Source organism: Protomyctophum parallelum, assembly GCF_964188405.1.
Source record: "Protomyctophum parallelum genome assembly, chromosome: 9".
NCBI classification, from domain to species: domain Eukaryota; kingdom Metazoa; phylum Chordata; class Actinopteri; order Myctophiformes; family Myctophidae; genus Protomyctophum; species Protomyctophum parallelum.
In genome coordinates, this window is record NC_139706.1 from 45858259 (window position 1) to 45884231 (window position 25973).

The following is a 25973-nucleotide window of genomic DNA, read 5'->3' on the forward strand; positions in this document are numbered from 1 at the left end:
CACTGGCCCGACTTCTTGCCTTTTGGCATGCTTGTTGTTGCTGTAAGACAAGACAATAACAAATCTCTGGCATTGTAAAGGACTAGTCTACGTGCAGTTTTTCTTGTAGGCATGGATACGAAGCAGGAGACAGTCAAAGGGTAAGAATGCATAGAAATGAGCGTTTAGTTGTGTCTAGCCTACTTCATAGATTTAAGTTCCATTCCATGCAATGACCTCTCGTATTGTCCTGTGTTCAACTTTCTGTGACGCGCCCCCGTGCTTTCACAATCAGACTGTGCTGAAGAAAAACATATATCTAAATTGTAGGCTACCTTGAGAATGGAATAATACATGGTCCAATCGGTTAATATGAAGACCGAGCATTTGATCAACAGGTCAACAGGATCAAACTTGCCTTAATTTACAGTGATCTGAACCGAAGTCTTGATTCCACGATTGAGCTAACTTGGTGGATGCAGTTTTCTGCATTTACGGGATATTTTTGTATGGGCCTTAATTGTAGGCTACGATTGCGCCCCTGTGCTATTTGCCTGCCCTGCTGTATCGTCAAACTGCTGTTTTTACCTCGTGTGATTTTTCAATAATCAGTCGTCAGAATAGATGGTGAAACAGTTTACTCATTTAGTTCTAATAGCTCGCTTGCCTCGATATAGTTAGTTATATGTGGGTATGATTGTTGTTGCGCGTACGTATATAACGCAGTCTGATCTATACTTGCAACGAATACCGGACTACTCGCCTCGGCGAGTGGACTTCACTTTCCGGGGCGGGTTGTCCGAGAGAACTCGCCCCGGAAAGTGAAGTCTTCTCGCCAAAAGGGGAAGTCCACTGACCCGAAAGTGAAGCCCCAAGATTGTCCGTTGCTGCCCTCTAAAGGCCCGAAATAATTATATATATTATATATCAATCCTGTATCTAAAACAAGTACATATCGCGCTATATATATCGATGTGATCTGCGTTATTATGACCTCATGGCAGGTACATTCCAAAGCAACTAATAATAACCACGTTATGGTGACAATGTTACAATGTTTACATTAAATTAATCCAAGCTGTCTTCTTCTGCTATTGTAAACAGAAAGCCATTTCAGCATGTTCTATTGTTCTGATTCACCAGTGCCCCTTTAGGCGGACCGAAAATAAACACACTTTTTACAAAATACGATGGTTAATACTTATTTCTCTGCTATTTCTGTTAGCCAGTTAGTAAAAGACTAGTATTATTTTCAAAAACGATTGTATACAAAAAGGCTGATTTTAGCGGAATTTGCATACTTTAACAGGAAAGCAGGAAAGCTGGTTAGCATTTGTTAGCATTGGTTAATCCAATGGGTAAATCATCTAAAGGTCCGTGATTTCATTGTGATGTGTTGACGTGTTGTAATTGTTGTGGATTGTTTAATGTTGCTGTAATGTAGATCTATGGACTTTGTTTGATCACCTGTTTACAATGTGTAAGGACTCACTCAAAAACTGAACAAAATGTCATTGTTTCCTTATTATAGTTTTCACGGTGTCTTGGTGACTGTCTGGAGGAGTTTCAAGGCAAAATAAAAACCAAATGAGACATCTGTATGATGCGTGGACATTCCATTGAACCTGTACAGCTACACTACTTACTGACTGAATTACATCTGAATAGCAAACCCTGAATAACACCAACAACGATGATGATGGCTACTGCTAATGACATATTAGCATGTGAGAAATCCTTCTAAGTAAACAAATTAGGCAATCAATTATTAACATATCTATGACCAAGTTGCCAAACAAAGCAAGTTTGTACATTTAACAGCAAGTACAACATTCCTGAGGCACAGGAAATAAACAGATGTTAATTCGGATCATCTGATATGTGTCTGACTGCACAAAGCAAGTTTGTACATTTTTACATCATCACTGTTCTATATCACTAAAAAGAGAATATACATACTGAACTAAAACGACTTAATGAACTAAACCTGACTTAATGAACTGTTTTTACACTTTGCAACCAAATGCACAGTTAGCACAGTAGCTAGCAAAGGCTGCAGTTGCTGAAAGTGAAGAAAACACTAGCCAAAAAGTGAAGACTTGTCGCCAAAAGGGGAAGTCATCTCGCCCCGGGCCGAATGGCCTTCTGCTTGGGCCGAGTGGACTTGACTTTTTGGCGAGTCGCCAAGACCACTCGCCCAGACCACTCGCCAAGGGCGAGTGGTCTTGCTACCCTTGCGACGGGCCTTGCCTCATCGACGAATTTCATTCTAAAACCTCGCATTGGTCACTCAAGGGCCATTGCTTGGAGGCATTGATTTGACAAAAAGACAAAGCATCCTGGGTTAGATTATTGTCTCCACCAGGCCGAAGGCATGTGGGGAGAGTATGTTTTGCACTCCGTCCGTCCGTTTGTGTGTCCGTCCGTGTGTCCGTGAACAGCTAATCTCGGCCACCGTTAACCCGGTCGATGCCATATTTTGCACACACACTCCCTGGATGCCAACGATGAACCTCTGCCCCAAACTTTCCAGAACGGCCTGTTATAGCGCCACCAGGAGGCCGCTTTGTGCATCTCGGCCACCGTTAACCCGGTCGATGCCATATTTTGCACACACACTCCCTGGATGCCAACGATGAACCTCTGCCCCAAACTTTCCAGAACGGCCTGTTATAGCGCCACCAGGAGGCCGCTTTGTGCAAAACAAGTTTTTGCACAGTACACCTACAGATTTTGTCCAAACATCACGCAAATTGGTACACAGTCTCTCTAGAGCCATTCAACGAAACGGGTCTTTCAGATTTATCAGACTCCATCCTGATTGGTTAAGATTGGCTTCCAAAGTTCACAGGAGTGCTCAGTTTCAAACAAAATGCTGCAAATCATGAACACATCGCGTGATTTCTGTGAAATTGTGCACCCACATTCCCACTAGGCCGAGGACGAAATGCCACATGAACAATTTCAACTCAGCCTCAAGGTGGCGCTATAACTGGCCGAAAAGTGTTTTTACCTCTAACTGCACGGATCTGTGGATAACCTGGTGGAGACCTGTGCCCGGAAGGGCACTTTTTCTAGTTCCCACTAGTTTTGTGGATGCCTTTATGTATATACAACCTCCCCCTCCTGTATCTATGTGGAAGAGGGAGAGGTTAGTTTATGCTACTTGACATTTTAGTAATACGTTGTTAATGCATTGTTATAGCCTACTGAGGGAGGGAATGTGCACCAATAAAAAAAGATCCATGCAATTTTAACATGAGACAGCATTGCAACCTGACCTCTCACAGCAGGTGAGGTTATCAGCCTTGTGGGCGTCAAGGGTCACATGGGTCATATGGGTGTGGGGGGGCATATGCAAATCAGCAATTAACGGCGAGTGTTTGATCTATCACTTTCACTCTCCAAATTGTATGGAGATTACAAATGATGGTTTACTGTAAGCCTCTCTCTCTCTCTCTCTCTCTCTCTCTCCCTCTCTCTCCCTCTCTCTCCCCCTCCCCTGTGTGACTGCACATATTTTGGTTCCCAAATGCGTGTGTGTGGGGATGTCGGGGCCAAATTACAGCCATTGGGCTGTTGGCGCTCATGAAGGCACAGGGGGCCCTTGGCTCTCAGGGGCCGTTCAGGGAAATTGGACTGCACCGTACTGGGTTCAAGGCCCTGAAAGAGCTCCTGGGGACCTTCATTGGCTGTTGATTGTGTTAAATTTAGGTAAAAAGGGGAAAAAAACAGTTTTGCACTCACGTCGCTGTGCCTGACTGCCTGTCCTTTATATGTACAGATGTAACCGGTGTAATCTGTCTCTCTCTGCGTTGTGTTGAATGGAGTATGGACGGACGGACCCAGAACTGTCTTTGGAAACCACGTTTTATTCTGACAAGGAATAACAACAGACACGTCTCCACGTTAGTTCTTAGTAGTGCAATGGCTCTCTAAACAGAGTGAAACAAACACTGTATAAATCGATTTGCAAGTACAATTCTTATTATATTATACAGAGAAGTCAACAAAGACACCCACCTCGTTCCCCAAGACGGAAGTACATAAGGAAGAGGTGGAGGTGTGGCAGGACATTTATACAGGGGGCAAAAGGGGGAGACTTAAAGGGGCTGTGACCTCTAATGCACTATGTATCCCTATACACATGAACCATGGAGAGTTAAGTCAGGTAGAAGCACTTATTTGTGTCATATTTTGTGTAATTATATAATACTGTTACACAGAGTGGAAGAAAACAGGAGGGGGTTGTAAAGAGGGGGGGGGGGGGGGGGGGGAGTGTACAATTCCACACGTGCGTGTGTACACTGCAGAGACTTTTACATTACGTGTGTACACTGCAGAGACTTTTACATGACTGTCTGGTTGCTGCTGGTATATGTTTTGCACACTGGGCTGAAGCATACAGTATATATATCTCACTCACAGGCTATCGTAATAATGCTACCAGATATTAACTTTCACCAACTAATTCAAAGCATTTCCGAAGCTGAAGATTATTATTGATCTTCTTCCTGTGGTCTGTTTGTTCATAAACCTGATTGTGGGGTGGAAGTGGCTATTTTTAAGCCTATTTATTGCCAGTGGCCGTGGGAAATGGCTTTGAAGCCATTTCCCGAGTGGCAGCATTTAACTTAATGCAATAACGGACAAGATTTCTTTGCTGGAGAAGTGGTGGCAGCACCAAACCGCAATTAAAGCGCTCATGTTGTCGTCGATTATGCCTGTGCAGTTGTTGCATTTATTTGACTATTATTATAACTGTTTAATTATTATGTTTCTCATCATTTACAATGATTCATGGTCACTATCAATTTATCAGGCTGTATTTATAGTTCGTAGCTGAGCAAACGGGGAGCAGAGTGGTTGAACTTGCAAAAACAGCAGCATTCCAGTGTGGAATGTTTGAGAGATGAGAGAGAGAAAGTACTATGTATGTATGGAGAGAAGGAAGGAACAACACAGACTGTTGCCTGACTTGACCTGAACTGAACCTATCAGGACACAGTGTTCTGACACAGCCTGCGGGGCGGGGGGGGGGGGGGGGGGGGGGGGGAGGGGCATGACAGGAAGGACAAGGCAAGGAGTGAAGGAAGGAGGAGCTGCTTTCGATTAGAAGCCGTCAAAATAAAATGTTCTGTGCTGCTATCTTCTTTTTGTTACCACCTACCCATGTTGTTTTCTTTCCACATTGACAAAAACAGATAGGGGCCGTTTATAGAATCAGACTGTGAGAATCAGCTTCTTCTTTTATGTCTTTGAAGCATGTGGTTAGAATTTATTACCACATTTATTTTCTCTCTTTCTTTCTTTCACTCCTTTGCATTATTATTGAAGTCTGCAAGATCTTTAAAGCTCGTGTTGGGTAGTAGAGGGCAGACAAGGCAGTGCTGCATCGTATGGTCTCATATGTCCTCATATGGTCCTGATACATTTTGTATGTATCTTATCCTTGTACAAATAAAACACCCTATCTTTGGCAGTGATACAAGTCTGCTTCTCGGCTTCTTATGATATGGCCACAATTCACAAAGCAGGGGATGTTTAACTGTCTCACTCACTCAGATATGAAGGATTGTGTGCAGAGCTGCAGAGTTATGATGGAAACATCAGCAAATGTATTAAGCAGATAATCCTAAATATGCAAGCAAATATCCTTTTGGAAAACCAAAAGGCAATGTGCAAATAATAATGACTGGTTCTAACTTCTTAAGGTGGATAATGAGAAGACCCAGTGAAATAATACAAATATTGTATTGCATCTTCAGCAGCAGTTCTGAGCAGAGGAAGGTGCGTTCACGCGATGCGGCCAGATGTAGGCGGAGCCAGGAGACGGAGATCTTCTATGAGCTGGCGCACACTTTGCCCCTCCCACACAAAGTCTCCGCCGACCTGGACAAGGCCGCCATCATGAGGGTCACCCTCAGCTTCCTGCGTATGCACCACCTCCTCAGAACAGGTGAGGAAAACCCATCGCGTGGTTCTGTTCATTCGGTATCGGCAAACACAGAAATTGTGGTATCGGGATCGGATCAGGAACGAAAAAAGTGTATCGGGACATCCCTAATGATAATAATAATAATAATAATAATGTTTATGGTACACAAATCCAGCTTACGGTAGTTATGCCTGTGTGCCATTGTGGTGTCGTGACCGCAGGTGAGAAGCAGGGGGAGGAGCCTAAACGGGAAGCGGAAGAGGATTTGATGGATACGTTGTATCCACGAGCATTGGCTGGATTCGTCATGGTGATGACAGAAGAAGGAGACCTTATCTACCTGTCGGACAGCGTCAGCAAACACATCGGCATCACACAGGTACTAGAAAGTTATTTGCGTACCCCCCCACACACACACACACAGTTAAATGTATAGTGCAGGGGTCTGCAACAGGCGGCTCTAGAGCCGCATGCGGCTCTAGAGCACACCCCTAGTGGCTCCCTGTAGCATTAAAAGTAGCAATAAATTAATTTTCATTTATGGTTTCTGTAGGAGGCCAAACGTGACAAGCATTCTTAATATTTATTCTACACATTTTTACAAAATTGGAAAACTTAACTAAACTAAAATTTGCGTCATAGGTCATAGCATGCGACACACTCAGTGCCAGCCAGGTGTCTATTATAAACAAACCGGTGGGTGTGTGAGGCTGCTGCCTGCTACGCTATGGCTTCTACAGGGAGAGAAATAAAGAGGCTTTTGCCTTCACAGCCAATGCAGATTGACTGCCTATATGTTTATATGTTTATGTGTATATCTGCAGTGAGAAGCTATCAAACAACAAAAAAAGTAACGTTGAAAGACAAATCCACCTATACACTATACTATAGTGTATAGGTGGATTTGTGTTGATAAATACTGTATGCTTGTTATTGTCCATGTGCAGATGGAGTTGCTGGGTCAGAGTGTGTATGACTTTGTCCACCCCTGTGACCAGGAGGAGCTCAGAGACATGCTGGGTCTCAGGCCAGGTCAGTCACTTTATTTTACTATATACGTTTTTTTAAATCGTAAATGTTATCGTTTATTTTAAAAGTCCTCTCTCACACTTGTGCCACTGATCACCCTCCTTTTGCCAATGTTAGCACCGATGCCAAAGGTTGCCTACCCCTGGTCTATAATGCATGCTGGATTACATAAAATGAAATCAGTGACCTGCTTATTAAAACTAGTAGCAACTAGGAAGCAGTTAAAAAGCACATAATATGCTATTTACAATTTAGGCATTTAGCAGACTCTTAATCCAGAGCGATTTACATTAAGATTGCGTCGGGTGGTGACGGTCGGAGGGTGGAGTAGGTTTAGGTGGGAGGGTAGAGAGAGAGAGAGGGAGAAGGTTATGAAGTGGTGGTCAGACCTAAGTAAGGGGGTAACAGAGAGTGTGGAGGGGGAGCAGGCTCTGCAGAACACAAGGTCCAAAACATTACCAGCCTTGTGAGTGTGGGGAGGGTGGGGGGGGGGGGGAGGAGATAGGGAAAGGTCAAACGAGGATAAGAGGGACGTAACGGGAAGATACTTGCAGTAGGTATAGGTTGAAGTCACCCAGTAGAATCAGGGGGGGGGGGGGTGCCATCCTCCGGAAACGAGCTGATCAGAGAATCTAGTTCTTCCAGGTTCCCAAGGGTCCCTGGGGGGGCGATAGAGCACAATGAGGATGAGGGGGACTGGTTGTGATATTGAGATTCACAATGTGGAGAGAGAAAGGTGAGAAAGGTGTGTGTGAACTTGTGTGACACAGAGAGGGCGGTGGGGATTATTAAATAATAATCCCTATTATTTTACCCATTTTACCCATATCTTATCTTAATGGATTCTAATCCCCTATTCCCTATTATTTTACCCATCTTACCCATATCTTATCTTAATGGATTCTAATCCCCTATTCCCTATTATTTTACCCATCTTACCCATATCTTATCTTAATGGCAGGTGTGTCTAAAAAACAACAGCAGCCAGAGAGAAACTTCTTCCTGCGCCTGAAGAGCACTTTGACCAGCAGAGGGCGCACCGTCAACATCAAGTCTGCCACCTGGAAGGTTCAATTCATAGACTGTAAAAAATATGGACAAAGCGTTCCCCGGGTCTAACATGAACGTAAAATGAAGCCTGAAATCCCTTGCATTCTAATGCACTGTAAGTCGCCATCTTTCAAGATCCGTTTTGGCCCAGCTGGCCATTGGCTGGCCCAGACAACGAGGCGGGACTTCCCCCCTTCTTCTCCGTTGGTTTTTATTTTGACTCGAGTGGGTGGGGACTCCCGATCATAGACTGTAACGGTAGCCACGCCCCTCAGAACATACGCGACTTTATGGTCATTTATTTTATAAATGGGACCATAATTTTCCAAAAAGAATATTATGACATTAGAAATGAGACTTTAAACTAGTGACTGGAAGCAGAAAGTATTCATGACCATGTTTATTAAGGTAATACAGTCTAGGTGAAGTTGGACCAAAATACATGGGCCTCTATGGAGCTATGGGGCTTTTTGGGTCCAGTCCAGCGCCACAACAGGCCATTATATGAACTACCGATTTCAAATGAGGCTTCACGAAATATCTGGCTGACTGCCCCCCTGGTTCAATTACACTCCTTTCTATCTCACAAATGCACACGTTATAATATTATAGAGTTGTCCACAAACAGTTCAGAAACGTAACTTCGGTCGATTATTTCTCGCCTTCAAAAATACAGATTGATTTTATGCATAATATGTATGTATGTGTATGTATGTATGTATGTATGTATGTATGTATGTATATACATATATATATATATATATATATATATATATTATTATTATTTTTGCTCTTACTGTAAAGCACTTTGAACTGCACTCGCTGCCTGAAAAATGTGCTATATAAATAAAGATTGATTGATTGATTGATTGATTGATTGATACGCGGAAGCTTGTCAAGCTTCCACTCATACTTCCTCTGCGCTTCGCAAAGAATCTCGGGAATCTCGGGAAAGCTTGCCTCCTCTCGAGAAGCACACGCGCGCCCCCAGAGCCGAAGGAGGCGTCTACGTTTTTAATTCTATGCTAGAGACAAGGACATACCCCCAGGCGCCCATATGGCTGTCTTTCCCTCACACATCCTTGTCATTCCTACCACCCTGAGGCCGATCCTACAAATGCCTTCTAAATAAGTAGTTCTCAAACTTTTTTCAAAAATGTTAAAAAATAGCTGATGTACAAGTTTGCAGAGCGGCACACAGTGACGTGCTGTGAGCTTATATATCTTTGTATATTCTCTCTCTCATCCCCTCTTGCATTTTATGTCCTGACAATCTGTCTCATCTGAAGGTCCTCCACTGCACTGGCCACCTGCAACCTCTCAGTACCAGCGGTAGCAGTGGTACTGTGTCGCCCCCTGGTGGCCATGTGATGACACTGCTCTGTGAGCCCATCCCACACCCCTCCAGTGTGGAGTTCCCTCTGGACAGCAGCACCTTCCTCACAAGACACTCCATGGACCTCCACTTCACTCACTGCGAGGGCAGGTAGGCCAAGCTGAACACACGCACACCCACACGCATGCACGCATATGTGAATATTGAAAGTATGCATACAGTGTTATGCATGCACAGACTGCAGTCTGCACGCCAAGTTGAAAACTTTTCCTTAATTATTTATCTAGCACTTTTATAGCGCTAAAGACAGCATTATTGTGTTGATTGATGTGGGCCTTGTGGCTTTGATTCTTGTATGCCTTACCATTTAACCCATTCTGAACGGGCACCCATTTTGGTGTCAGCATCATGTTATGCTTTAGCTATTTAAAAATAGCAGATCTACAAGCTCGTATCGCGCCACCGAGTGGCGCGATTTTTGAAAAATCGAAGAGCGACTGACATTTTTAGAATCTGATCTCAGGTCAGAATGGGTTCATCAGACCAGTGTGTGTCCGGCGGAAACCTCGTATGAATCTGATCTCAGGTCAGAATGGGTTAATAATATTGGTGATCTACAAGCCTGACTCCTACAGTAATGACTGTGATAAGTATCAGCTAATAGCCTAAGATATAACCATCATTACATACATTACAGAGAGACATCAGCACATACAGTGAATGGACAGGTTATATTCTATTATCCCATTCTGACCTGAGATCAGATTCATACGAGGTTTCCACTGGACACACACTGGTCTGATTGACCCATTCTGACCTGAGATCAGATTCTAAAAATGTCAGTCGCTCTTCGATTAAAAAAAAATAGCAGACCTACAAGCTCGTATCGCGCCACTCGGTGGCGCGATATGAGCTTGTAGATCTGCTATTTTTAAATAGCTAAAGCATAACATGATGCTGACACCAAAATGGGTGCCCGTTCAGAATGGGTTATATGAGCAGTCTGTCAGCCTGTCGTTCCTATTTTGGACATGTCACTATAGCTGAAACTAAGGAAGGCAAAAAACTAAAACAACCAAAAAAATCTAATCAAAATCATTCAAAAACGGCAATAATAGCAGATCGATAAGTGAAAACCGTATGTTTTCACGATTCATCATACGGAGAAGTACATTAGGCTAAAGTGGTTAACCCAGTAAAACCGGGGAAAGCATCATCATTCATGTCATTTTAGCTATATCAACATACGTTTTATGTATTAAAAAAACTCTTAGGATTTAGAACAGTTGTTCTCAAAAATGTTAGATATATACTGTACAAGCTCAAGCTTGTACATTGACTGATTTTTCTTAATTAAAGGAGAATTCCATACTAAAAGGCTTTCTTACCTTTCTTTGTAGTTGTTACGTCCCCACCAAAGAGGTCCAGGTGTTATTTTGTGCAAAAGCTCCTTATTGGCTATTTCCCCTACCATAAGCCCTAAATGAATTGCATTGCATTAAATGGGGCTATGGGGTGTTGTGCTAATTCGCTTATTTCCATTGCTCAAAATTATAATTTCTTTGTATATATCCTCTCTTCATAATGTAAATAATATCCCAAGCGGCACACTTTACTACTTCTTTCGATGGAAATAAGCAAACTAGCATAACACCCCATAGCCCCATTCAATTCCCATTCAATGCAATGCAATTCATTGAGGGCTTATGGTAGGGAAAATAGCCAATAAGGAGTTTTTGCACAAAAAAACACCTGGACCTCTTTGGTGGGGACGTAACAACTACAAAGAAAGGTAAGAAAGATAAGAAAGCATTCTAGCATGGAATTCTCCTTTAAAGTGTCATACTTCCAAGGAAGCCCAGCCCATGTGGACTTACAGGATCTGCTATAGCTATTTTTCTGAATGTTTGGAAAATGTTGAATAAGTTTATTTTTAAATGTTTTAACACAAATCCCCGGCACAAAATGTTTTTCAGATGGGGGTACGTGGCCAAATATATATCATTTTGGGGTTCTTGGCAGTGGCACAATTTTTTTTGAACTACTCATTTAGAAGGGATTTGGTTTCAGGCCTTTCAGGTCTTAACCCATTTGGGAACCCCTTTTGGTGTTTTAAACATTATGTTATAATTTAGCTATTGAAAAATAGCAGATCTACAAGCTCATAGCTACAAGCTTGTAGGTCTGCTATTTTTGAAAAATCGTGAAAATATTTATTTAGAAGACATTTTTTTAATTTCGAGGTCAGGCCTAAATGGGTTAATGGGTTAACCCATTTTGGTGTTAGCATCATGTTATGCTTTATCTATTGAAAAATAGCAGATCTACAAGCTCGTATCGCGCCACCGAGTGGCGCGATACGAGCTTGTAGGTCTGCCATTTTTGAAAAATCAAAGAACGACTGACATTTTTAGAATCTGATCTCGGGTCAGAATGGGTTAATCAGACCAGTGTGTGTCCAGTGGAAACCTCGTATGAATCTGATCTCAGGTCAGAATGGGTTAAGGCAACTGAACGGAGCTCATCATTCCTTCTCTCCATGTCATTGTCTCCAGGGTTATGGAGTTAGTGGGCTACCAGCCAGAGGATTTGATTGGTCGATCAGCCTACGACTACCATCATGCTCTGGACTCTGACCACATCAATAAGTGTCTACATACGTGTAAGTTCTTTTTACAGGCAGTGGTGGAAAAAGTACTCACATGTTTTACTTAGGTAAAAGTATCGATACTGCAATGTAGAAGTACTCCGTTACAAGTAAAAGTCCGGAATTCAAAATGTAAGTAAGTAAAAGTACTCACTATGCAGACTGTCCCATTTCAAATGTATAAGACCGTCACGGTTCAGGACAGGCAGGTGTTGGACCCAAGCGCACATACACTGGAACACGAGGAAACAAGGAAAAACTAGGAGCCAGGGAAAACACTAAGAACATGGAAAATCACGAGGAGCTTTAAAAAAAAAACCCACTGACTTACATTTACAAACGAACAAAGAACTGAAAACACAAGGGCATACTTATAGACAAGGACTAACTAGACACAGGTGAACAACTGACAAATCAACACAGGGATTGGCTGGGATAGTCACAAGACAACACAGGGATTGGCTGGGATAGTCACTAGACAACACAGGTGGAGAAAACTAGACTAATCACATGGTTTGACAAGACAGGTACAGGACTACAGGGGCAGACAGGAGGGGACAAAACAATGCTACAAAAAAGTAAAACAATAACTACACACTAAACCCAAGCGTTTAGGTTATAAACACTTATTTGTAACCCTGTTTAAACGTGTCACAGTGTTTAGATTATAAACAGAAGAACATGTTTAATTGCCTGTAACACTTTTTAAACACATAAACGTGTTTAGTTTTTACAATCAAAGTCAGTCATATTATAGGTGTTTAGAATTCAAACGGTGTTCTCGTGAGGTGTTTGAGTGAACTCGTGTTCTACTGTATTTTATGACCATTAATACAAAATTGGCATTTTATTATTACACACATGGTGTTTAGGTTTAAACGCGTCACATGTTCCAGGGATTTACAGTGTACAACCAAGAACAGGGTACACAAGAAAACATAACACGTCACGCACTGTGACATAAGGCCTTTTGAAAATAGCTGATCTACAAGCTATTTTTTGAAATGGCCGAAATGTGTATAGTGCTGAAGTGGTTACTGTATGTTTTGTAATAATAATCAAAATCTACAAACATTACAGTACCAGAAAACTGATCTGATCAACGATTATCTAAGAGTCTTTAGAAGCATTAATATTTTACCGGGAGTTGCTATTGAGGAACTAAACATGGTCGCTTTGTTCATCCAGCACGATTAGGGCTGTAATTCTGATAAAAAAAACACACACGTGTGAACTGAGTGGTGCAATTCCCCCCTCCCCCCCCCCCCCCTCTCTCTCTCTCTCTATCTCTCTCTCTCATTAGAGTCACTACCTCTCTCACTCTCTCTCATTAGAGTCACTACCCCTCTCACTGTTTCTGGCGCCCCCTACTGCTATTTTTAAGTCACATACTCATGCTCACACAGACACACAAACAAGTACGAGACAGACACACACACAGACACACAAACACGTACGAGGACATTGCAAGCTGGTTGTAGGAGTGGTTGCACCACTCAAAAAGGACTAGAAACGCCTCAGTCCCCACCTTTTTGTTTGAGAATGCAAGCGCTACCACGTTTTTCCACCAGGTGGTACTCAAAGTGTTCATAATAAAAACATGACTTCATCCTAAACAATAAAATCCACATAGCAATCGTCGTAGAAATACGATCAAAATGATAACACGAGCACCACCATTTTGCGCACGCTCAGACCAATTCTGTAGGGTCACTTGTTTGCGCATAACAATTGAGCAGTGAAACGCGACGACAGAGATGGGCAGTATTTGAAATACATGTATTTGAAATACGTATTTGAAATACTTTTTTGTATTTTGTAATTTGTATTTCGCTGAGATGGAAGAAATTAGATGTATTTTGTATTTAAATACATTTTTTGACCCAGTATTTGTATTTTGTATCAAAATACATTTTCAATATATTTTGCCCATCAGAGATGGGCAGTATTTGAAATACATGTATTTGAAATACGTATTTGAAATACTTTTTTGTATTTTGTAATTTGTATTTCGATGGGGATGGAAGATGTATTTTGTATTTTGTATTTAGATAAATTTTTTGACCCAGTATTTGTATTTTGTATCAAAATACATTTTCAATGTATTTTGCCCATCTCTGCGCGACGTCTCTCTGCCATGACATGAGCAGACCTGATTGAATGGGAAACACATCCAAGTGTAACAAACTGAAACTCGTGTGAGCAGGCAGTCGCCGACACTTTCATGAAATAAACTGTCTTTGTTGTATGTTGTTGTTATAGTGGTGTAAATGCCACCACATTCAAATGTCCCCAAAAAGGCATTAAAGCATGCGGCAAGGCACCAGAAAATAGATAAATAGACAAAAATCTCTGTGTCTGTCCTTAAACATTTACTTTTGTCTCTTTGTCTCTCCCCATCTCTCCTCCTCTGTCTGTCTTTCCCATGCTGTCCAAAGTATTGTTAAAGGGCCAGGTGAGTACGAGGCACTACCGTTTCCTGGCAAAGAGAGGAGGCTTTGTGTGGGCAGAGACACAGGCCACAGTACTCTACAACAGCAAGACATCCAAGCCTGAAGCTGTGGTCTGCCTCAACTTCATACTCAGGTACAAACATCAAGCCTGAAGCTGTGGTCTGCCTCAACTTCATACTCAGGTACAAACATCAAGCCTGAAGCTGTGGTCTGCCTCAACTTCATACTCAGGTACAAACATCAAGCCTGAAGCTGTGGTCTGCCTCAACTTCATACTCAGGTACAAACATCAAGCCTGAAGCTGTGGTCTGCCTCAACTTCATACTCAGGTACAAACATCATTCAGTGGACAGGGACTCAACTCTGACCTGTCCAAAGAAATGTAGTATCTGTGTAGTAAATGTAGTAAATGCCTGTTGTACACCACATGACTCCTCAAGCGATTTCACTGTTATGGACACATTTGACTGACAATGAAATTCTCGAGAGTTAAGAGTGGTGACAAGGTCCTGTCATCTCCATCGTTTGGCGTTAAGGTGGTCGTAAAACTCAGTCCGAGCTGTCTTAAAGGGATATTTCACTTTAAAAGGAACACCTGATTGAATGTGGAGCGTGAGTTAGTTAGCTGGCAGTGAATGAGAGTGAAAGTAGCGGACTTGGAAAGAGACAGCTGATTAAAAGGAGCACAATGAATTATAAAGAATGAAGGGGGATTATATAATAAACCTTCTGACTTCCATGTCACAATGAACTATCGCTGCGCTGGATTTAATATTATGGGAGGTCTTTAGTTTTGGTGGCTCATGAAACAAATACATGATTTTTCAGACACAAGATTGCAGAATTATTCCAGATTATCGTGGAAATGGTTTTTAAATGAATGTGTGGGAACCCTGTATAGTCTCTTGATTAAAACCGTGATAAATGAGGGATTAAGGGAGACAAAGGCAGAGAGGCAAATCTCTCTCTCTCCCTCTCTCTCTCTCTCTCTCTCTCTCTCTCTCTCTCCCCACCTTCTCCAGTGTGATAGAAGAGCCAGATGTTGTGTTCTCCATGGAGCAGACTGGTGGTGTGAGGCCGAAGGTGGAATCAGAGCCACCAGCACCCACCAGTCAGGACAAGGAAGATGCTCCCAGGTCCTGCAGTGCTATGGAGCTGTTCTGTAAACTCAAGGAGAACCCAGAGGACCTTGTTCTGCCAAAGTCTAGAGATACTGTACCACTGACAGGTGATCGTCGCAAACGATTATGGCAAAACATATAGGCCCTCATTTATCAACCGTGCGTACGCCAAAATATGGGCGCACAGCGAAATTACCGACATTTTCGGCATTTAACATTTCCGGCAAAGCTTGAAATTGAACTTGAGTAGGACAAATAGTCACGTCTACTCTTCAGCTGGCGTACGCTGTTTTTCTGTTTTACACAAGCGGAGCAGCCTTGTCTGAACTGCTGAGAGGCTGTCACAGGCATCTAAACATATATGTATTCACTCCTAAAATGTTTATATAAAAGGTATGTATACCTACATGTAAAAAATAAATAAATAAAAATGTTAAGGAATGTGTATATATGAAATTAGTAGGAGATAAAATCGCGCAATTAAAAACAATGTTGCAAGAGATGCTTAAGCCATTTAAACAGTGTTTTGCATGAGCGCATACATGCGAGGATCTGGGCTGTCTGTGCTGAAATATTTCCATGACGGGACGTTGGAGAGTATAGTGCAGCAGCAGGGCTGCAGCTCAGCTGCGGAGAGTCCCAACGTGCAGGTATAGCCTACTGTAGCCTAATCTACAGCATGAAGGCCGATGTCTTTCTTACGGTATGTGCAATATAATAAACCCGTCGCTCGAATGCCAAATGTACCGTGCCAGGCTCCCAGCGCAAGTGGGAACTGCATCGGAGATATAGGTAGGCCTATATTACCCAGCCAGCCCATGCACCAGCCACATGAGGCTATGGTTTTGGCTGCACATTCATATAATGACAGCCCGGCCACTGCAGTGACTAACGACTGCGAGGCAATCTAAATAGACTGGCGAACGTCGGAACGTGCATGGTCAGTTGGTCACGGACGGACCACTGTGATAGAGAGAGACAGACAGACAGACAGGACAGGAGGAGCACCTGCAAAACAGCAGCGTGTGTGTGCCTATTTGTTATTTAATTATGGTTCACAGGTTCAGGTTTTCGTTCACTAATATATCTTGTTGTATATTAAATTAAAAATACTTTAATAATTTAATATACAACTAACAACACACAGTGAAAGTTGCAAATAGCTATATGTGCGTGCGTGCGGGGGGTGAGGCGGGCAGCAAGGGAAGCGAAGCGAGAGGAGAAACAGACAGCTTTATTTAATGTGTCATGTAGGTGCGTGCGTGCTAGGGTTGCCACCCGTCCCTTAAAATACAGAATCGTCCCTTATTTGAGAATTAAATGATGCGTCCCTTATTGAACCAATAAGGAACGCAGTTTGTTCCTTATTTTCCTAAATAGCCCCTACACGTCAACACTGAATTTAACAATAATGAACAAAACAAAACACAGGAAATATTAAAGTCAGCACAATTGTTCTAGCGGGAGGCACACACTACCTAAAGTAGCCTAAACCAGTGGTTCCCAAAGTGAGGTCCGGGGACCCCCAGGGGTCCTTGAGGGAGTTCCAGGGGTCCCCAGCTAAATTATAGTTTGGAACCAAATGAACCCTTATGGGTCTGTAACTCTGAGAGTGTACAAATGGAACCAAATGGACCATCAGAGTTAAATTAACATTGATTTTACAATTGGGGGTCCCAGAGATAGAAATGCCATTAAATGGGGGTCTGTATACTAATGCATGTCAAACTGGTACTTGAAATTAAATGGGTTGAGAATCACTGTGTAAAAATCTTCTCTTATGGGGGTCGCTGGCATATATTTTATAATGGGCTGCTAATGTTGTTATGCTCATTTGGAAAACAAAATTCTACTAAAGTTGTGGATAGCATACCATAAACAATAAGTTAAAGGGAAACTTCAACTTATTGCTTCGACTTATTGCTTCAACGTATTGCTTCAACGTATTGCTTCAACGTATTGCTTCAACTTATTGCTTCAACTTATTGCTTCAACGTATTGCTTCAACTTATTGCTTCAACGTATTGCTTCAACGTATTGCTTCAATTTATTGCTTCAACTTATTGCTTCAACTTATTGCTTCAACGTATTGCTTCAACGTATTGCTTCAACGTATTGCTTCAACGTATTGCTTCAACGTATTGCTTCAATTTATTGCTTCAACTTATTGCTTCAACGTATTGCTTCAATGTATTGCTTCAACGTATTGCTTCAACGTATTGCTTCAACTTATTGCCGGCCTTGCCGCACACGCCTGCGCCGCAAGGCCGCGGCAGGCGTAAAGAGTGTCCCTTATTTCAAGATCTCAAAGGTGGCAACCCTAGTGCGTGCATGACAGCAAGGCAAGCGAGGTGAGAGGGAAACAGACAGGGACCCTGCATGAATTAAATAAAGTTGTAGGCCTACCCTGTCACAGGGTAGGCCTACAACTTTATTTAGTTGTCTGTTTCTCCTCTCGCTTCGCTTCCCTTGCTGCCCGCCTCACCCCCCGCACGCACGCTTTATTTAATTCATGCAGGTGTTCGTTCTTTATTTGTTTAACAACACACCAGTTAGTTGGGCTTGCAAGTTGCGTGTGCGTGCTGTGCGTGTGTATGAGAGAGGGGGGTGAGGCGGGCAGCAAGGCACGGGAGAAACCTATTTTTTCATGTAACCATGGTTTCAGGAAACGTATTGCCGTTGTTCATGTCGCAAAAACGAGGGCGAGGCTTGATTTCTTAGGGCGCGCCAGATCAAATTCAGCCGTGACATTTATTAACGTGAGAACAAAATTAAGGAAGGATCAGCTGTTTGCGATCACTTTATAAATGCCGTGGCGACGTGGGTGTACTACGAAACCTGCACTCGAATCTGTGGCAGATTTTACACTCGATTGATAAATGAGGGCCATAATCACTAATTATTGTCATGAACGGACTTAACCATGACAAATATGGGAGACGACACACAGGAGTAAAAGCCAAAAAAACATGTATTTATTGTAAACTAGTCAAACCAAAGCATATTTAACGGTTAAAGTGGGGTGTGAGTCATCAGTTGTATCAGTAGTGTAGTGCATGTAATGTATGGATGTGTGAGAATGTAGTGTATATGTGCAGGTGCATTAACCAAGGACCAAAAGAACCAAAACCAAACAATGTTTCCTGGGAAGGAGTGAGAGGGAGAATGGCCTTGAGCAGCCTGCTTAAGTAAGACTGGAGTCAGGTGTGCCTCTTCCACTAGGCACAGCCCCCCTCCTACACATGGACAGAGAACAACACTATCAGAACAGTGACATCACACAAAGAGGATGGGTCATCACACTATAATGGGTCCATATTAAGAAGGGAATGTTACTGCACTGAGAGAGACACAGCTGCTGCATACTCTGCTCTAGACTTCTCCTTACAACAGTGTTTACCGGATTTAGCCGCTTGTGTTAAATAACACCGTAAAACCGCCGTATTACCCGGGGGGTGGTCGTGCACCACGAGGGGTGCGCACGTACACCACATTGTTTCGGAACTCCTGGATTAGGTGAATCTATAATATTGTGAAAGGCCTAATAATTGATGCAGACGATAAGAGATGCACAACCTGCAGGTATGTACTGTATATATATGCGATACATGACGCACAGCATAGCTAAAGCTCTGTCGGTGTTTGTCTCCCAGACTTTGTGGAGCTGTCCTTCGCCACTCTTCCCCACGACGACACCTCAGGACCAAGCAGTCCTCAGGAGCTGTGCACGACAGAGCTCCGTGAGCTGCTCTCCCCCATCTTCGACACCATCACTCCACCTCCGTCAGCATCGCCAGTAACAGCCTCGCCTGAGCCAGCACCAGTAAGAAAAGGCCAGACACTAGATATTTGTTTCCCTAACGATGTGGAAATTAAATACTCTCAAAATGCAATTTCATGTCGTCTTTAAGGGCATTGTCCTGTAGTACTTACAGTATGTGGTGGTCTGACTCTGTACATGCACATAAGCAAACACGAATGCGACACAACATGTAATGGGTGGGTTTTGAACATTGCTGCTCTCACCCTCTACTTGTGTTTCTTCAAGGAGGACATGGACTTGGATATGTTGGCTCCTTATATCTCCATGGATGATGACTTCCAGCTTACGCTCTTCCCCTCTGCCTTGCCCTCCTTGTCGTCCACATTGGACCCTCCCGTAACACCCACCGCCGCAGGCATCAGGAAACGGTAGGTCACCGGGACACTTTTTCTCAAAATAGTGGACCAATTTGTAGTTCAAGGGATCTAGTCTTTTATGTCCTTCTGATGTGATTTTCTCTGTCATTGTATGTCAGTCACATGTCAGGACACAGGACACATCAGCAGGGTGCAACTGATGTAATCCCTCCAAGCACAGACAGACACAAACATGCTTACCACTAGCTTTCTTCACAGATGTGTTCATAAAGGTGTCTACTGTCACAGAAAGAATGGTTCCAAGCCGACTCCCTTGGGAAACTTTGTGGGAGCCAATCAAAGTTGGGCTAACCGGAGGGCCTAGGCCTAGGTGCCCATAAGGTAGATTGTGATCTGCCAGTAGATCCCAAAGGCTGTGCAGGTGGATCACATGGGATGCCCCTAAATGTATATCATCTATCACTTGAATTAAGGTGACTTGATTGATTGACATAAAAATGGCCTGTCAGCTCAAATGTTGCACACAAACGTCAGTAGCAAAGTTATACCAATATAACCAATTACATTTTCACTTTACATGTAACATCAGCGCCACTTTTTTCAACATCTTTTTCAGCAATGAGATAGAGAAAGTAGCTCTCAAGTCCAAAAAGTGTGGGCACCCCTGGCCTAGGATAAATGCAGGATAATGTCAAATCTCCTTTGTCTGGCCTCCATTAGAACCCATGATGACCCAGATGAAGATGCTTCCTTCCATGGTTTCATTCACATCAAGAGAGAGAGACTGGCCTCCTCCTGTATGGAACCTCAAGTGCTCTTTAGCAACGGATTACTGGTGAGAAAATTATATCTGTGATGATAATAATAATAATAATCAACTTAAATAAACCCACTGACAGTTTTTCTTACGTTTTATCAAGGTTACAGATTGGCTTTTTGCAAAAAAAATGAGAAATATTGAAACACAATGAAAATTTTAAAGGAAAAAAAAAGAAAATATAACAGAATGTAATCAGATGAGAACCAAGCTATGTTAAGGGAAAGTGCGGCTGAGTGAGATTGTTTATTTCATGGGCTTTTGTAACACGATGCTGTATTCAGGACTGTCTGCTGGAAACTGACAAATACCATCTGGATTTGAAGCCACACCCCCAGAGTCAGTTGTTGACGGACAGAGATCCTGTTTTAGGAGGAATACATGAACTTTGTGATACAGCAGGTTGGATATCACACACACACACACACACACACACACACACACACACACACACACACACACACACACACACACACACACACACACACACACATGCTGACTATACACAGTATGTACACAGTGCATTTCATTGGATATGGGATATGATCTGTTGGATAATCTATTTTAGCCAAATTGTCAACATTTGTCAGCATAAGTCATTTATAAATAGTGAAAACCTCCTAACTATAACTATACTACACTTGGTTGCCCGGGGTGTCCCAGGGCTTTATTGTTGTTACACTGCTATTTTAACTGCCCCCAGGGTAGGGACAGTAGGGTTCATTTTGTTAAGCACTTTTTTACAAACAGAGAATCAATACTATTGTGACTAGACTTCTCTTTCCCCCTCCCTCCACCTCCATCCCTCACAGCTCTGATGAGAGACCTATTCGCAGCCCGCCCACCTGACTTATCGCCTCTCTCTGCTCTGACTTGATGGAGCACCTGTCAATCAAGCTGCTGGATGGGCTGCTCTGCTGTGAGAAAGTGAGAAAGCCATCAGTGGATCCACGCAAACAAAAACACATGTAGTACAGTATGTGATTACAGACTCCATCACATGTACACATCTCTCAATCATACATCACACACACACACACACACACACACACAGACTATCACTATACACAGTGCTAAAACACTACATTTGACCTGGTTGCTTATACGGCCATGTTGAACAAAGATAGCTTCTCCAAAGGTGCCAACTGTGGGATTTGCTCATCAGTATATTACTGTGAAAGAAGCACTCACAATGACTAAATGATGCCAAACTGCCGGGCTACCTCCTTTTAGCTGTATCGTCTCTATGACCCGATTGTACACTTATAACCATCTCACAGTAAGATGGCCATTTTCACTTTGTTTCACTTGGTCAATGTTGGGGCTTTATTGGGTTTCTTGTGTCAGTTCTAGTCAGAGTGAAAGAGTGTCTCTGGGGAATAGTTCAGGTTAGTGACTGACAGAGGTGAGCAGGCAAGGCCACCGGCCAGGCTGACCATAGGGAATGATAGGAGGCAGAGGATTCTCTTTGGCCACAGTTTGGCAATTTAATTGGCAATTGTGGTGTGTGTGGACGGTGTGTACTGTAGCAGTCGGACGCACACGGTTTGAGCCTGAGGCTTGAAGAAAGATGGTAGTTGTGGAGGTTGAGACAAGAGGAAGAGGCCGCACGGCGTGGTGATCTGAGCACGCACCAGGGAATGAGTGCAGCTACTTCTACTTATATAGCCTCCCACACCTGTGCGTGGCCAATGAACAAGCTGCCACTCACTCTGGCTTGATTGGCTGTCAGTGACTCTCCATGAGCCTTTTGACACAGAGCATAGAAAGAAAGAGAAAATACAATATTGAGAAAGTATTGGTGGTCTGTAATCAACAGACTCTAAATAATTCTGAGCGGAGCAGTCGGATGAGGTTTACACAAGCCAAACAAACAATAATAAATGTTATATGAATTGTCATTGTTTATGTGTAACAACTTTAACCCATTCTGACCTGATTCATACGAGGTTTCCACTGGACACACACTGGTCTGATCAACCCATTCTGACCTGAGATCAGATTCTAAAAATGTCAGTCGTTCTTCGATTTAAAAAAAAATAGCAGACCTACAAGCTCGTATCGCGCCACTCGGTGGCGCGATATGAGCTTGTAGATCTGCTATTTTTCAATAGCTAAAGCATAACATGATGCCGACACCAAAATGGGTGCCCGGTCAGAATGGGTTAAGCCTGGCATCCATATTTGAGCATGTCATTATAGGTGATAATTTTATGAATAAAAAGATATCTACAGTGCACAGCATGTCACAATGCTGCGTGAGCTTGTAGATTGCCTACTTGATGAAATATTTTGAGAAATGTTAAACTTAAATTGTTTAACTACACATTGCATTGTTTCATCACATCCATCTGGCACTTTAAACAGAATTATTTGCAAATACTATGCAGACCAGGTCAGGTTAACAATATCTGTATGCAGTGGTACTGTACTGTACTGTACTGTACTGTACTGTACTGTACTGTACTGTACTGTACTGTACTGTACTGTACTGTACTGTACTGTACTGTACTGTACTGTACTGTACTGTACAAGCGCGGTCAACTTTTGAACAAACTTTCCAATTTTACCTCAAGATATTCAGTGTCAGGAATATGTTGACATCTACCATGCACGCACGCACGCACGCACGCACGCACGCACGCACGCACGCACACACACACACACACACACACACACACACACACACACACACACACACACACACACTCACTCTGGCCATAACTTTAGGCTGACACAGAGAACCTCCATAAATATAGTCCATCACTTGTCCACACACACCTGTCAATCAATGGACATTATTCCCAGGGATAATAGGGATAATAGGCATTCAACATGGTTTGTCAGGTGTTGAGATACAATACAAGATCATTGTAAATTAAATCAGGTTACAGTTCTCAACTCATGTACAGATGTGCCCTTTGAGAACTCCACATCTGCAGGGAAAACATGCATTTTCAGAAAACCTTCAGGAAAAGATCAGGAAAGCGTGAAAGAGTTGGAACGGCACATTTCATATCTCCACTGTTTGTCCTGACGCGGTACACTTCACAGTGGAATGAGTGTATCGCTTTCAGTCAGACCATAATCAGTCAACTGATTATTACAGTGGCATCTTTTTACATACATGTTTTTTTTAAATACTTTTAACCTTTTTGAAAAGTATACATTATGATGGTATAGCATTTATTTTCTTTCCTGCTGTGTGTGGGATTACCATTACTGTACCATCCACCAGGTATGGATTCAATGTGATGGTCCATGGTTTGTTTTATGACTTGAGTAACCAGATGGGTGGAGTTCATCTCAGCATGGCAATTCAGTTACAGCCTAGGAGAATTATTAATACTATTACTATTTAAGAAGTATACTGATTTGACTTTGAAACACTCCTCTGGGATTGTCTAAAATGTATTGTGCTGCGTGAAAAACCACACCCATCTGGCACCTAAATATAACATAATGTATTATATAGTATTATATATCATGTCTGGTTTGATGCCCCTATCGTACATACAGTATATTTTATCATATAATCCATGTAAAGTTCTAGATCAGCGAGGTGTTCATTTCCAGCACGGTGCATCCGGCTTGGCTGAGCGTCTTTCTGTACGAACACAAATGGCCGTGTTCAGAGGAGGGACAGTCCTTGTCACTGCACCAGTCACACTCCTGTGGGTGTCTCTTTCCTACCGGATCGCTGTAACTCCACAACACCCCCTTCTGTGACAAACGCGGAACTGCCATGAGTGGGTCGAATCCCTCTCCCGGTGTTGTTGTCTCCACCAGGCCGAAGGCCTAGGGGGAGAGTATGTTTTGCACTCCGTCCGTCCGTGTGTCCGTGTGTCCGTCCGTCCGTCAGTCCGTGAGGAGCTAATCTCGGCCACCGTTAACCTGGTCGATGCCACATTTTGCACACACACTCCCTGGATGCCACCCATGAACCTATGCCCCAAACATTCCACAACGGCCTGTTATAGCGCCACCAGGAGGCCGCTTTGTGCAAAACAAGTTTTTGCACAGTACACCTACAGATTTTGTCCAAACATCACGCAAATTGGTACACAGTCTCTCTAGAGCCATTCAACGAAACGGGTCTTTCAGATTTCTCACACTCCATCCTGATTGGTTAAGATTGGCTTCCAAAGTTCACAGGAGTGCTCAGTTTCAAACAAAATGCTGAAAATCATGAACACATCGCGTGATTTCCGTGAAATTGTGCACCCACATTCCCACTAGGCCGAGGACGAAATGCCACATGAACAATTTCAACTCAGCCTCAAGGTGGCGCTATAACTGGCCGAAAAGTGTTTTTACCTCTAACTGCACGGATCTGTGGATAACCTGGTGGAGACCTGTGCCCAGAAGGGCACTTTTTCTAGTTTATTTATCTAATACCTCATTTTAAGTTGGTCACAACGACGGAGACACCGTTGAGTGAATCACCGTATCGCCGAACATTGCCAAGTTGTCTTGAGCCGACTCCTCGCCGTTGGAGTTATGTATCCATAGGGACCCAATTGTACGTTTTGAATCTATACATCTGTATAGCAGTTTCATCATCATAAAAGCATAGTTTACATATTCATTCTTCTACACTTTTACTGTGCCTTTCCATATCTAACATACTCTGAGAAATTAAATAAATAATAAAAAGTGGTATTTCTGTGCATTACTCTTATCATTTGTTGTTACATATAATTGGACCCTATGACCTGTACCTTAAAAATCACACCTGTGTGAAGTTAGAGTCGCTCTTATCATCATCTCATTCTGGCCAATCACAGTTTGCGTCCTCACTATTCTGTCCTCTCTTTGGGCGCTAGCACATTGTCGCGTCAAGAAACGCCTAGACCATGTGTGCTGGGTTTTTAACCCATTCTGACCCGAGATCAGATTCTAAAAATGTCAGTCGTTCTTCGATTTTTACAAAAATAGCAGACCTACAAGCTCGTATCGCGCCACTCGGTGGCGCGATATGAGCTTATCTGCTATTTTTCAATAGCTAAAGCACGACATGATGCTAACACCAAAATGGGTTCCCGTTCAGAATGGGTTAAGTCGAGAGGCCTAGTACTCAGTGTAGACCACACCCAGTTAGACTAGACATCAGGATATGCCGTTTTAACAATTAGTGGTGTACTGTGAATGCACAATTTCATATTTCCCATTACAGGAGCAATGGAAGCTCTATCCTGAGTAAGCGATAAAGTGGAAGTGGAGCCTCTTCCCCACTTCCGTTTCGTCTTTACAGTCACGTACATTTATCCCAATATAAATATAAATCATCTAACCATATATAGCTTGCTGCTTAGCAGAAATGGAAATGAAAAATAACCTCCTATTTTTGTGTAAAGGAAGTAGAGGTCGCACAGCTCATAGTCACGATGCAAAAGAAAAACGTTTTATTGAAAGACCAACTTTTCGGCAAACATTATGCCTTCTTCAGGATATGAATATATT

General features: G+C 42.7%; 1 protein-coding gene and 1 long non-coding RNA gene across 2 annotated transcripts; one reads left to right on the forward strand and one right to left on the reverse strand.

The window, feature by feature from the left end:
* Positions 1-22542, forward strand: hif1al (hypoxia inducible factor 1 subunit alpha, like). Its single transcript, XM_083774086.1, has 14 exons — positions 1-140; positions 5748-5938; positions 6139-6296; positions 6865-6949; positions 7908-8014; positions 9286-9482; positions 11888-11994; positions 14418-14565; positions 15455-15660; positions 19207-19376; positions 19602-19744; positions 20414-20528; positions 20795-20912; positions 21323-22542. Exons 1-14 carry the CDS (start codon positions 112-114, stop codon positions 21385-21387), a joined length of 1839 nt encoding a protein of 612 aa, XP_083630212.1. The 5' UTR covers positions 1-111; the 3' UTR covers positions 21388-22542.
* Positions 22543-22814: 272 nt separating this feature from the next.
* Positions 22815-24049, reverse strand: LOC310864289. Its single transcript, XR_014569729.1, has 2 exons — positions 22983-24049; positions 22815-22921 (listed from the first exon to the last, which is right to left on the reverse strand). It is a non-coding gene; the product is annotated as an uncharacterized lncRNA (long non-coding RNA).
* Between the last annotated feature and the right edge of the window lie 1924 nt (positions 24050-25973).